Here is a 13,560-nt window from a genome sequence, read left to right as displayed (position 1 = left end):
TGGTAACGCCTGTGCGCTTCCATGGTAACGCCTGTGCGCTGTGTGTTTCCATGGTAACGCCTGTGCGCTGTGTGTTTCCATGGTAACGCCTGTGCGCTGTGTGTTTCCTGGAGTGTGTGTCCTGATGTAAATCCGTTTCCGCACAGTCGTCCATCTGCTGGAAAACATCTCAGTACTGAATCCATTTTCCACGTCATCTTAAGACACGCATCACAAATCACACACAAAAATGTAGTTTGGTTGGTTGTTGTTTTTTCAGAACTGTTTTCGTTGCTTGGTTTGGTACTTTAGAATCTGCTGTGAGTGTAGAGTGTGTGTGTGTGTGTGTGTTAGCCATGACACAGCTATGCGCTAACTCCACTGACAATGCTAATACTAAGACTAATGCTAATATTAATACAAATACTATAATAATAATAATGACAATAATAATAATAATAATAATAATAATACACTAACACTACTACTATTACTACTAATGCTAATGCTATTACTAATATGTGTGTGTGTTTAAGAGTTAGCTTCAACTCTCCACAGAAACAAACACTGGAGCCAAACTCCAAATGCATGTATTTAATGTTTACAGTACAAATGACCCATCCAACATATTTAACAATGTTCAGAGTACAAAAACCACCGTTTGTGTTCAAATGTGCAAAAACTGTGACAGTGAAAATGTGAGTGAATCATGGTTGGTGAAATTTGGACTTCAGTGACGTCATCACCAGTGCAAACAAAACCGGTCCAAGCAAACAGTAAATACAGCTGTTAAACTACATTTAAAATGATCTAAAACCAAATAAAATCAGTTAAAATACAAAAAATACACTTTTTTGTCGATTATGGCACTTGGTATAAACATCGGTTAAAACGCTCTGAATATAATTTACACTTGTATGATACATTTGTGGTTTTTCCAACAGAACCACATGTGTGCTTGTCCAGAGTCAGACAGAGTTCAGAAGCAGTGTGAACCTCAGACTGGACCGGGTCCAGGCTCAGGTCCACACACACAGACCTGCACATGTTTGGGTTCAGACGTCCTTGAACCCGTCTGGAGTCTCCACTGGTCTGTGTCTGCACAAACACACTGGAAACATGGAGGAAAACAGCAGAAGAAACACAAACACCTTCAAACCACTGGTGGAAGTGGAACTGCTCCACTCAGACCCGGTCCGGTCCGGTCCGGTCCTGGTCTAACTGCCCATCAAGGGCGAAGTCTCGTCCACACCGTTGTCGTCCACGTGACGTTTTGGAGCTTTGCGATAAATTATGAACTGGATGGAGATCTGAAGAGAAACGTCAAGGATCAACATCACCAAAAAAACACGAGCGGTTAAAAAAAACCTGACAGTGACGAGTCTGAGAGCATTCAGACAAAAGAGTCCTGTTCAGACAAACGTCCAAAAACGAACACACCCACACACACACAAGTCTGGACCAGCCTGTGGATGAAGAGTACCCACTGTGACAGTACCCACTGTGACAGTACCCACTGTAATAGTACCCACTGTGACAGTACCCACTGTGACAGTACCCACTGTGACAGTACCCACTGTAATAGTACCCACTGTGACAGTACCCACTGTGACAGTACCCACTGTAATAGTACCCACTGTGACAGTACCCACTGTAATAGTACCCACTGTGACAGTACCCACTGTGACAGTACCCACTGTAATAGTACCCACTGTGACAGTACCCACTGTGACAGTACCCACTGTGATAGTACCCACTGTGACAGTACCCACTGTGACAGTACCCACTATGACAGTACCCACTGTGACAGTACCCACTGTGACAGTACCCACTGTGATAGTACCCACTGTAATAGTACCCACTGTGACAGTACCCACTGTAATAGTACCCACTGTGACAGTACCCACTGTGACAGTACCCACTGTAATAGTACCCACTGTGACAGTACCCACTGTAATAGTACCCACTGTGACAGTACCCACTGTGACAGTACCCACTGTGACAGTACCCACTGTAATAGTACCCACTGTGACAGTACCCACTGTAATAGTACCCACTGTGACAGTACCCACTGTGACAGTACCCACTGTGACAGTACCCACTGTGACAGTACCCACTGTAATAGTACCCACTGTGACAGTACCCACTGTGACAGTACCCACTGTGATAGTACCCACTGTGACAGTACCCACTGTGACAGTACCCACTATGACAGTACCCACTGTGACAGTACCCACTGTGACAGTACCCACTGTGATAGTACCCACTGTAATAGTACCCACTGTGACAGTACCCACTGTAATAGTACCCACTGTGACAGTACCCACTGTAATAGTACCCACTGTGACAGTACCCACTGTGACAGTACCCACTGTGACAGTACCCACTGTGACAGTACCCACTGTAATAGTACCCACTGTGACAGTACCCACTGTAATAGTACCCACTGTGACAGTACCCACTGTGACAGTACCCACTGTAATAGTACCCACTGTGACAGTACCCACTGTGACAGTACCCACCGTGATAGTACCCACTGTGACAGTACCCACTGTGACAGTACCCACTATGACAGTACCCACTGTAATAGTACCCACTGTGACAGTACCCACTGTGACAGTACCCACTGTAATAGTACCCACTGTGACAGTACCCACTGTGATAGTACCCACTGTGATAGTACCCACTGTGACAGTACCCACTGTGATAGTACCCACTGTAATAGTACCCACTGTGACAGTACCCACTGTGACAGTACCCACTGTAATAGTACCCACTGTGACAGTACCCACTGTGACAGTACCCACTGTAATAGTACCCACTGTGACAGTACCCACTGTGACAGTACCACTGTGACAGTACCACTGGGTGGTTTGTGTTCATCTTTCACCATCCTGTTTTTTGGAAGCAGAAGTGACCATATATGAACATCTAAGTGGAGTCACTAGTGTAACCCCACCTTTAAACATCTGCCACACATCCACCCACTTAGTACCTTCAGCTACTAGATCAATATTAACACATGTATTAATGAGTTCATTAGCGTTAGCAGGATACATGACAAAGTGTCTAATGAAACACCAAACCAACGCTAACATTAGCAGGTGGAGCAGGTCCAAACCAACGCTAACATTAGCAGGTGGAGCAGGTCCAAACCAACGCTAACATTAGCAGGTGGAGCAGGTCCAAACCAACGCTAACGTTAGCAGGTGGAGCAGGTCCAAACCAACGCTAACATTAGCAGGTGGAGCAGGTACAAACCAACGCTAACATTAGCAGGTGGAGCAGGTCCAAACCAACGCTAACGTTAGCAGGTGGAGCAGGTCCAAACCAACGCTAACATTAGCAGGTGGAGCAGGTCCAAACCAACGCTAACATTAGCAGGTGGAGCAGGTACAAACCAACGCTAACGTTAGCAGGTGGAGCAGGTCCAAACCAACGCTAACGTTAGCAGGTGGAGCAGGTCCAAACCAACGCTAACGTTAGCAGGTGGAGCAGGTCCAAACCAACGCTAACGTTAGCAGGTGGAGCAGGTCCAAACCAACGCTAATGTTAGCAGGTGGAGCAGGTCCAAACCAACGCTAATGTTAGCCGGTGGAGCAGGTCCACACAAACGCTAACATTAGCAGGTGGAGCAGGTCCAAGTTCACCAGAGCCTTTCTATCTGTAGTTAGTTTTAAACTCTACTGTGACGGAACAGAAGCGTTCAGGGAGGTGGAGCTGGTCCTCAGGTCCGTTAACGCCAAAGCACAGACTAATCTGACTGAAGCGTTCAGTACCAGATTTGCAGAACTAAGAACCCTAGAGCTGTTAGACAGAAAACAGAAGAGTCCAAGTCCATCTGAGCAGACCAGAAACCTGTCAGACACACTTTGGAACCAACACCAGAGTCGGTACAGGTGTTAAAATGAAGCCAAAGTCCACGGGAGGAGACACACATTCAGCTGAGGACATGCTTATCCAAGGTGTGGGAGTCCACAGGAGGACATTTCACTGGTCTGTTTAAAGCAGGGTTCTAAACTCCTGTTCTGTCAGGTTCCACATTCAGTCTGATCTGATCTGCAGTGGACCCAACCAGGAAAAGAAGAACAGAAGAACCCAGAAAGAATGACAACTACAACTCCTTTGTTATTAGTGGAAAAAATAACCATGAAATCATGAAAATACTGACTTTTATAAACTCTCCAAACAAAAAAATGTGAAGAACCTGAACAAACGGACATTTCTTCAGTAAAATCAGTGTAATTTTCTCAGTCTTCTTCCTCCACTTCTCATTAGTCCATGTGCATTCTGGATCAGATCTCCAAAGACACTAAACACTGAGGAACAGGAAGAAAAGAGTTCAAACTGGACTGAATTTAATACAGACATTTCAGGTTGGACACATGTGTTCAGGTTAGTCACATTTTATTGGTACAGGAGAGTTTGGAAATGGAAAGAGTTTCACAATTTAATGTGATTTTTTGCACTAAAACAAAGACAAACGTGATGTTAATTCAAGATTTTTTGCTAAATTAAAGATTTTTTGATGGAATTGAACTTTTTTTTTTCCTTAATTCAACATTTTTTCCTTAATTCAAGCTATTTTTTTGTCACAGGATAGTTTGTAAAAGTTAATATTTTCATAATTTAATGTTATTTTTTGCACTAAAACAAAGACAAACATTTGCAGTTGTCATTATTTACAGACATAATGTCATATTATTTGTTCCATCAAACCCAGTAGTAAATCTGCAGTGGTTCTTCTGTGTGGGTTCTTCTGCTGTTCTTATTGGACTGTAGATCAGATTGGTCTGGATGTGGAACCCACACTAACATGAGTTCCACAGCCTGGACTGTGGAATTTAGACACTTTGGAAATTCATCCCAGGGGTGGGACTGGAACCTCTGGGGGGGACACAGGTTTGACAGCCCTGGTTTAAGGTAAAGGGCCCACACCTGAACGGAGGTGAGTGAGACTATCGTTGGAGAACCTCCTCTACACTCTGAGGCCTCAGACAGACCCTGGACGGGATCTGAACGAGCCAACAAGAGAAGAGAGAAATGACAGAAGGTACTAGTGCCCTGACAGTCGAGGACCTGGAGGAGTCAGCTCCAGCAGCTCCTGCACCACAGCCTAGGACCACCTCCAGAACCTCAGCTCCTGCACCACAGCCTAGGGCCACCTCCAGAACCTCAGCTCCTGCACCACAGCCTAGGACCACCTCCAGAACCTCAGCTCCTTCTCCACAGCCTAGGACCACCTCCAGAACCTCAGCTCCTTCTCCACAGCCTAGGACCACCTCCAGAACCTCAGCTCCTGCACCACAGCCTAGGACCACCTCCAGAACCTCAGCTCCTTCACCACAGCCTAGGACCACCTCCAGAACCTCAGCTCCTTCTCCACAGCCTAGGACCTTCTCCAGAACCTCAGCTCCTTCTCCACAGCCTAGGACCACCTCCAGAACCTCAGCTCCTTCTCCACAGCCTAGGACCACCTCCAGAACCTCAGCTCCTGCACCACAGCCCTAGGACCACCTCCAGAACCTCAGCTCCTTCACCACAGCCCTAGGACCACCTCCAGAACCTCAGCTCCTTCTCCACAGCCTAGGACCACCTCCAGAACCTGAGCTCCTTCACCACAGCCCTAGGACCACCTCCAGAACCTCAGCTCCTTCACCACAGCCCTAGGACCACCTCCAGAACCTCAGCTCCTTCTCCACAGCCTAGGACCACCTCCAGAACCTCAGCTCCTTCTCCACAGCCTAGGACCACCTCCAGAACCTCAGCTCCTTCTCCACAGCCGAGGACCACCTCCAGAACCTCAGCTCCTGCACCACAGCCTAGGACCACCTCCAGAACCTCAGCTCCTTCACCACAGCCTAGGACCACCTCCAGAACCTCAGCTCCTTCTCCACAGCCTAGGACCTTCTCCAGAACCTCAGCTCCTTCTCCACAGCCTAGGACCACCTCCAGAACCTCAGCTCCTTCTCCACAGCCTAGGACCACCTCCAGAACCTCAGCTCCTGCACCACAGCCTAGGACCACCTCCAGAACCTCAGCTCCTTCTCCACAGCCTAGGACCACCTCCAGAACCTCAGCTCCTTCACCACAGCCTAGGACCACCTCCAGAACCTCAGCTCCTTCTCCACAGCCTAGGACCACCTCCAGAACCTGAGCTCCTTCACCACAGCCCTAGGACCACCTCCAGAACCTCAGCTCCTTCACCACAGCCCTAGGACCACCTCCAGAACCTCAGCTCCTTCTCCACAGCCTAGGACCACCTCCAGAACCTCAGCTCCTTCACCACAGCCCTAGGACCACCTCCAGAACCTCAGCTCCTTCACCACAGCCCTAGGACCACCTCCAGAACCTCAGCTCCTTCTCCACAGCCTAGGACCACCTCCAGAACCTCAGCTCCTTCTCCACAGCCTAGGACCACCTCCAGAACCTCAGCTCCTTCACCACAGCCCTAGGACCACCTCCAGAACCTCAGCTCCAGCAGCTCCTTCAGCTCCAGCAGCTTCGCAGGAGCCCCTATCCCAGCGCTGGGACCCACCTGCCACATCCACACCTTCTGCTAAATCATCACTGTCCCTTCCTTCTCCTCCTTCCTAACCACCTTGAAAGTTTGGTGAAAACAGGATTAAAGGTGGTTCCACAAGATCATCACAGGTACTACAAAAGTCTACGCTCCTCCAGACATTACCTTCATTGCCCCCCAACAGCTCCACTTCTCCTTCTGCACCCACCCAAACACCTCCCACTCGACTCTCTTGCTGGTGTCCACCACCCCTGTCAAGACCCCCCTGCCACCTCCCCCCACACCAAACACCCAACCCATGCTATTGTTCGCTATCAACGACTAGGGGTGTTTTCACACAGCATACTTGAGTCCATATCCAGGTACGCTGGACCCCCAAATCTGCTTCATTTTGTCCATGTGAATGCAACCATTCTGTGCTCCAGTACTGTGTCCGAGTCCAGTTGAGAAGGTAGTCCTGGGTACGGACTGCCTGGACTCCAGCACTGTACATATTGCCACGTTTCCACTACATGGAATCTGCTCGACTCGGCTCGGCTCTGGTACCAGGTCCTATTCCAGGCTGGTTCCACTCTGGTACCAGGTCCTATTCCAGGCTGGTTCCACTCTGGTACCAGGTCCTATTCCAGGCTGGTTCCACTCTGGTACCAGGTCCTATTCCAGACCCTTCCCACTCTGGTACCAGGTCCTATTCCAGACCCTTTCCACTCTGGTACCAGGTCCTATTCCAGGCCCTTTCCACTCTGGTACCAGGTCCTATTCCAGACCGGTTCCACTCTGGTATCAGGTCCTATTCCAGACCCTTTCCACTCTGGTACCAGGTCCTATTCCAGACCCTTTCCACTCTGGTACCAGGTCCTATTCTAGACCGGTTCCACTCTGGTACCAGGTCCTATTCTAGACTGGTTCCACTCTGGTACCAGGTCCTATTCCAGACCCTTTCCACTCTGGTACCAGGTCCTTTTCCAGACCCTTTCCACTCTGGTACCAGGTCCTATTCCAGACCCTTTCCACTCTGGTACCAGGTCCTATTCCAGACCCTTTCCACTCTGGTACCAGGTCCTATTCCAGACCGGTTCCACTCTGGTACCAGGTCCTATTCCAGACCCTTTCCACTCTGGTACCAGGTCCTATTCCAGACCCTTTCCACTCTGGTACCAGGTCCTATTCTAGACCGGTTCCACTCTGGTACCAGGTCCTATTCTAGACTGGTTCCACTCTGGTACCAGGTCCTATTCCAGACCCTTTCCACTCTGGTACCAGGTCCTTTTCCAGACCCTTTCCACTCTGGTACCAGGTCCTATTCCAGACCCTTTCCACTCTGGTACCAGGTCCTATTCCAGACCCTTTCCACTCTGGTACCAGGTCCTATTCCAGACCGGTTCCACTCTGGTACCAGGTCCTATTCCAGACCCTTTCCACTCTGGTACCAGGTCCTATTCCAGACCCTTTCCACTCTGGTACCAGGTCCTATTCCAGACCCTTTCCACTCTGGTACCAGGTCCTATTCCAGACCCTTTCCAGTCTGGGACCAGGTCCTATTCCAGACCCTTTCCATTCTGGTACCAGGTCCTATTCCAGACCCTTTCCACTCTGATACCAGGTCCTATTCCAGACCCTCTCCACTCTGGTACCAGGTCCTATTCCAGACCCTTTCCACTCTGGTACCAGGTCCTATTCCAGACCGGTTCCACTCTGGTACCAGGTCCTATTCCAGACCCTTTCCACTCTGATACCAGGTCCTATTCCAGACCCTCTCCACTCTGGTACCAGGTCCTATTCCAGACCCTTTCCACTCTGGTACCAGGTCCTATTCCAGACCGGTTCCACTCTGGTACCAGGTCCTATTCCAGACCCTTTCCACTCTGGTACCAGGTCCTATTCCAGACCCTTTCCACTCTGGTACCAGGTCCTATTCCAGACCCTTTCCACTCTGGTACCAGGTCCTATTCCAGACCGGTTCCACTCTGGTACCAGGTCCTATTCCAGACCCTTTCCACTCTGGTACCAGGTCCTATTCCAGACCCTTTCCACTCTGGTACCAGGTCCTATTCCAGACCCTTTCCACTCTGGTACCAGGTCCAAATTCCAGACCCTTTCCAGTCTGGGACCAGGTCCTATTCCAGACCCTTTCCACTCTGGTACCAGGTCCTATTCCAGACCCTTTCCAGTCTGGGACCAGGTCCTATTCCAGACCCTCTCCACTCTGGTACCAGGTCCTATTCCAGACCCTTTCCACTCTGGTACCAGGTCCTATTCCAGACCGGTTCCACTCTGGTACCAGGTCCTATTCCAGACCCTTTCCACTCTGATACCAGGTCCTATTCCAGACCCTCTCCACTCTGGTACCAGGTCCTATTCCAGACCCTTTCCACTCTGGTACCAGGTCCTATTCCAGACCGGTTCCACTCTGGTACCAGGTCCTATTCCAGACCCTTTCCACTCTGATACCAGGTCCTATTCCAGACTCTTTCCACTCTGGTACCAGGTCCTATTCCAGACCCTTTCCACTCTGGTACCAGGTCCTATTCCAGACCCTTTCCACTCTGGTACCAGGTCCTATTCCAGACCCTCTCCACTCTGGTACCAGGTCCTATTCCAGACCCTTTCCACTCTGGTACCAGGTCCTATTCCAGACCGGTTCCACTCTGGTACCAGGTCCTATTCCAGACCCTTTCCACTCTGATACCAGGTCCTATTCCAGACTCTTTCCACTCTGGTACCAGGTCCTATTCCAGACCCTTTCCACTCTGGTACCAGGTCCTATTCCAGACCCTTTCCACTCTGGTACCAGGTCCTATTCCAGACCCTTTCCACTCTGGTACCAGGTCCTATTCCAGACCCTTTCCACTCTGGTACCAGGTCCTATTCCAGACCCTTTCCACTCTGGTACCAGGTCCTATTCCAGACCCTTTCCACTCTAGTACCAGGTCCTATTCCAGACCCTTTCCACTCTGGTACCAGGTCCTATTCCAGACCCTTTCCACTCTGGTACCAGGTCCTATTCCAGACCCTTTCCATTCCAGATCCTCCCTCTTTCCAGTCCCTGGTCGTCATAGCGATGCGGTGCGTTCCTTCTGTGTGCTCTGCTCACAGTTGCTGATAAACTCACTGGTTGCCTGTTGTCTGGTCAAACTCCTGCTGAATGTTTGCGTCTGAACCTCCTGGACAAACCATGGTGTAGTTTTACAGACTGTCATCATGTGGATTCACCTACTGACAGATTTACTGGAAAAGGGCGGGGCACACACACCACTCTGACCAATCAGAGGTCTGCAGTGTTTACACAGTGTCACCTTTAGGATCTGGTCCCCAGTCCTGGAACCTCAGAGGAGGAGGTACCAAAAAACTAGTACCAGGTACCAGAGTCCAAAAACTAGGACCAGGTACCAGAGTCCACAAAACTAGGACCAGGTACCAGAGTCCAAAAAACTAGGACCAGGTACCAGAGTCCACAAAACTAGGACCAGGTACCAGATTCCAGGTCCTTTCAGTAATGGAAACGCAAAAAGGACGAGTCGAGTCGAGCCGGTACCACGAGGTGGAAACGTGGCAAATGTGTCAGGTTTGTTGTTAGCGTTGGTCAAAGCCGATGCGTTCTCCGTCAGTGGAGTTGGTTTCAAAGGATACGACGATGTCCAAGGACAGGGTTCCCAGGCTGCCGATGAGCCAGGGCAGGTGGTGGATCATGTAGCTGCTCTCGCCCTGGCCTTGGTCCGGGTTCTTCAGTAACACGCTCAGGCCGTACGTGGTGTTCCCCAGGATGACCAGCGCAAACAGGAAGTAGGACACGCCCTCTGTGGACTTCCTCTTAAACTGCACAGAAAACACATGAGTCGGACCGTTGGCATGTTTGTGTCTGTTCACTGTGAATGCGCCGCTTTCAGACTCACATTAGTGTAGATCTGAGGCAGTCTGGAGCACAGGTACAGCACCGACGACACCGACCCGATGGAAAAGCCCACGATTTCTTTGGGTGTAAACGCCTGAAGAGACACAGACAAGAAAACCCACAAATTTACAAACGAAGAAGAATAAATGGACTCAGACTGCAAGGTTCTAATAGTTTTGGATTTTTCATTCTAGTTTAATTTGATTTAGTTTGGACTTTTTTTCTCTAATTCAGTTCGTTTTAATTCGTTTTTAGAGCAGGTTTGGTAGTTTTTATTAGTTTTCATTTTTTTCTAAATGCTTAGTTGTAGTTTAGTTGTAGTTCAGTTGTAGTTCAGTTGTAGTTTAGTTGTAGTTCAGTTGTAGTTTAGTTTTAGTTCAGCTGTAGTTTAGTTGTAGTTCAGTTGTAGTTCAGTTGTAGTTTAGTTTTAGTTCAGTTGTAGTTTAGTTGTAGTTTAGTTGTAGTTCAGTTGTAGTTCAGTTGTAGTTTAGTTGTAGTTCAGTTGTAGTTTAGTTGTAGTTCAGTTGTAGTTCAGTTGTAGTTTAGTTTTAGTTCAGTTGTAGTTTAGTTGTAGTTCAGTTGTGGTTCAGTTGTAGTTTAGTTGTAGTTCAGTTGTAGTTTAGTTGTAGTTCAGTTGTAGTTCAGTTTTAGTTCAGTTGTAGTTTAGTTGTAGTTCAGTTGTAGTTCAGTTGTAGTTTAGTTGTAGTTCAGTTGTAGTTCAGTTTTAGTTCAGTTGTAGTTTAGTTGTAGTTTAGTTTTAGTTCAGTTGTAGTTTAGTTGTAGTTTAGTTGTAGTTCAGTTGTAGTTCAGTTGTAGTTTAGTTGTAGTTCAGTTGTAGTTTAGTTGTAGTTCAGTTGTAGTTCAGTTGTAGTTTAGTTTTAGTTCAGTTGTAGTTTAGTTGTAGTTCAGTTGTGGTTCAGTTGTAGTTTAGTTGTAGTTCAGTTGTAGTTTAGTTGTAGTTCAGTTGTAGTTCAGTTGTAGTTTAGTTGTAGTTCAGTTGTAGTTTAGTTGTAGTTCAGTTGTAGTTCAGTTGTAGTTTAGTTTTAGTTCAGTTGTAGTTTAGTTGTAGTTCAGTTGTGGTTCAGTTGTAGTTTAGTTGTAGTTCAGTTGTAGTTTAGTTGTAGTTCAGTTGTAGTTCAGTTGTAGTTTAGTTGTAGTTCAGTTGTAGTTCAGTTGTAGTTCAGTTGTAGTTCAGTTGTAGTTCAGTGGTCTCTTTTCTCTTCTTCTCTGTGCTCCTATTCAAATCAATCCCAGACAGGACTCTGCTGCTTTAGTCTCCATGTTTCCAGGTAGAGTGGGGACCAGAAGACGACTGGAAACCACAAGTGAACACAAGTGACGGAGCAAAAAGTGTCGTATGGTTACGAGAATAACCTTGTTGGTGTGTTCCATGAATAAGGATATAACGATATGAAAATTTAGTATCGCAGTATGGTTGAAATTGTGCTCATAATGTTCAAAAAGTACTTGTACACACCAAGGTTATTATCGTTAACAAAAACTAACCAAATGACCAAAACTAGAACTGTAAAAACATTTTCATTCACTGAAATAAATAAAAACTAGAATTAAAAGAAAAAAAAACATAACTAACTGAAACTGTATTGTGTGTTTACTAAACTAACTAAAACAGATACAAATTCTGGATCAAATTCCCTTGGTTTTGGTCTTTGTCAATGTCAGATTGATGTTAAATGGATTTCTTTGTCTCTCTCAGTTTTCTGTGCTGTCTCCATACGACACTTTTTGCTCCGTCACTTGTGTTCACTTGTGGTTTCCAGTCGTCTTCTGGTCCCCACTCTACCTGGAAACATGGAGACTAAAGCAGCAGAGTCCTGTCTGGGATTGATTTGAATAGGAGCACAGAGAAGAAGAGAAAAGAGACCACTGAACTACAACTGAACTACAACTGAACTACAACTGAACTACAACTGAACTACAACTAAACTACAACTGAACTACAACTAAACTACAACTGAACTACAACTAAACTACAACTGAACTACAACTGAACTAAAACTAAACTACAACTGAACTAAACTACAACTGAACTACAACTAAACTACAACTGAACTACAACTGAACTACAACTGAACTACAACTAAACTACAACTAAACTACAACTGAACTACAACTAAACTACAACTGAACTACAGCTGAACTACAACTAAACTACAACTGAACTACAACTGAACTACAACTAAACTACAACTGAACTAAAACTGAACTACAACTAAACTACAACTGAACTACAACTGAACTACAACTAAACTACAACTGAACTAAAACTAAACTACAACTGAACTACAACTAAACTACAACTGAACTACAACTGAACTACAACTGAACTACAACTGAACTACAACTAAACTACAACTGAACTACAACTAAACTACAACTGAACTAAAACTAAACTACAACTGAACTAAACTACAACTGAACTACAACTAAACTACAACTGAACTACAACTGAACTACAACTGAACTGCAACTGAACTACAACTAAACTACAACTAAACTAAAACTGAACTACAACTGAACTACAACTACAACTGAACTACAACTGAACTACAACTAAACTACAACTGAACTACAACTGAACTACAACTACAACTAAACTACAACTAAACTACAACTAAACTACAACTGAACTACAACTAAACTACAACTAAACTACAACTGAACTAAAACTAAACTACAACTGAACTAAACTACAACTGAACTACAACTAAACTACAACTGAACTACAACTGAACTACAACTGAACTACAACTGAACTGCAACTGAACTACAACTAAACTACAACTGAACTACAACTGAACTACAACTACAACTAAACTACAACTGAACTACAACTGAACTACAACTACAACTAAACTAAAACTGAACTACAACTGAACTACAACTACAACTGAACTACAACTGAACTACAACTAAACTACAACTGAACTACAACTGAACTACAACTACAACTAAACTACAACTGAACTACAACTGAACTACAACTGAACTACAACTACAACTAAACTACAACTGAACTACAACTGAACTACAACTACAACTGAACTAAAACTGAACTACAACTAAACTACAACTGAAATAAAACTGAACTAAACTACAACTAAACTACAACTGAACTACAACTGAACTAAACTACAACTACAAC

At 46.2% G+C, this 13,560-nt stretch overlaps 1 protein-coding gene across 1 annotated transcript in view; it reads right to left on the bottom strand.

Annotated features, from left to right (window-relative positions):
• Window positions 1–558: 558 nt before the first annotated feature.
• slc66a1 (solute carrier family 66 member 1) overlaps window positions 559–13,560 on the bottom strand; it is a 35,095-nt gene continuing 22,093 nt past the window's right edge. The window contains exons 8-10 of the mRNA XM_030139950.1: window positions 10,396–10,488; window positions 10,133–10,318; window positions 559–1,289 (exon numbers count right to left, since the gene is read on the bottom strand). Of these exons, the coding sequence (XP_029995810.1) occupies window positions 1,197–1,289; window positions 10,133–10,318; window positions 10,396–10,488 (372 nt within the window). The 3' untranslated portion in view covers window positions 559–1,196. The remainder of the gene's footprint in view (window positions 1,290–10,132; window positions 10,319–10,395; window positions 10,489–13,560) is intronic.

This window comes from Sphaeramia orbicularis, chromosome 7, assembly GCF_902148855.1.
Source record: "Sphaeramia orbicularis chromosome 7, fSphaOr1.1, whole genome shotgun sequence".
Lineage (NCBI taxonomy): Eukaryota > Metazoa > Chordata > Actinopteri > Kurtiformes > Apogonidae > Sphaeramia > Sphaeramia orbicularis.
The sequence above is the reverse complement of the archived record's forward strand: the minus strand, read 5'-3'. Positions and strand labels throughout refer to the sequence as shown.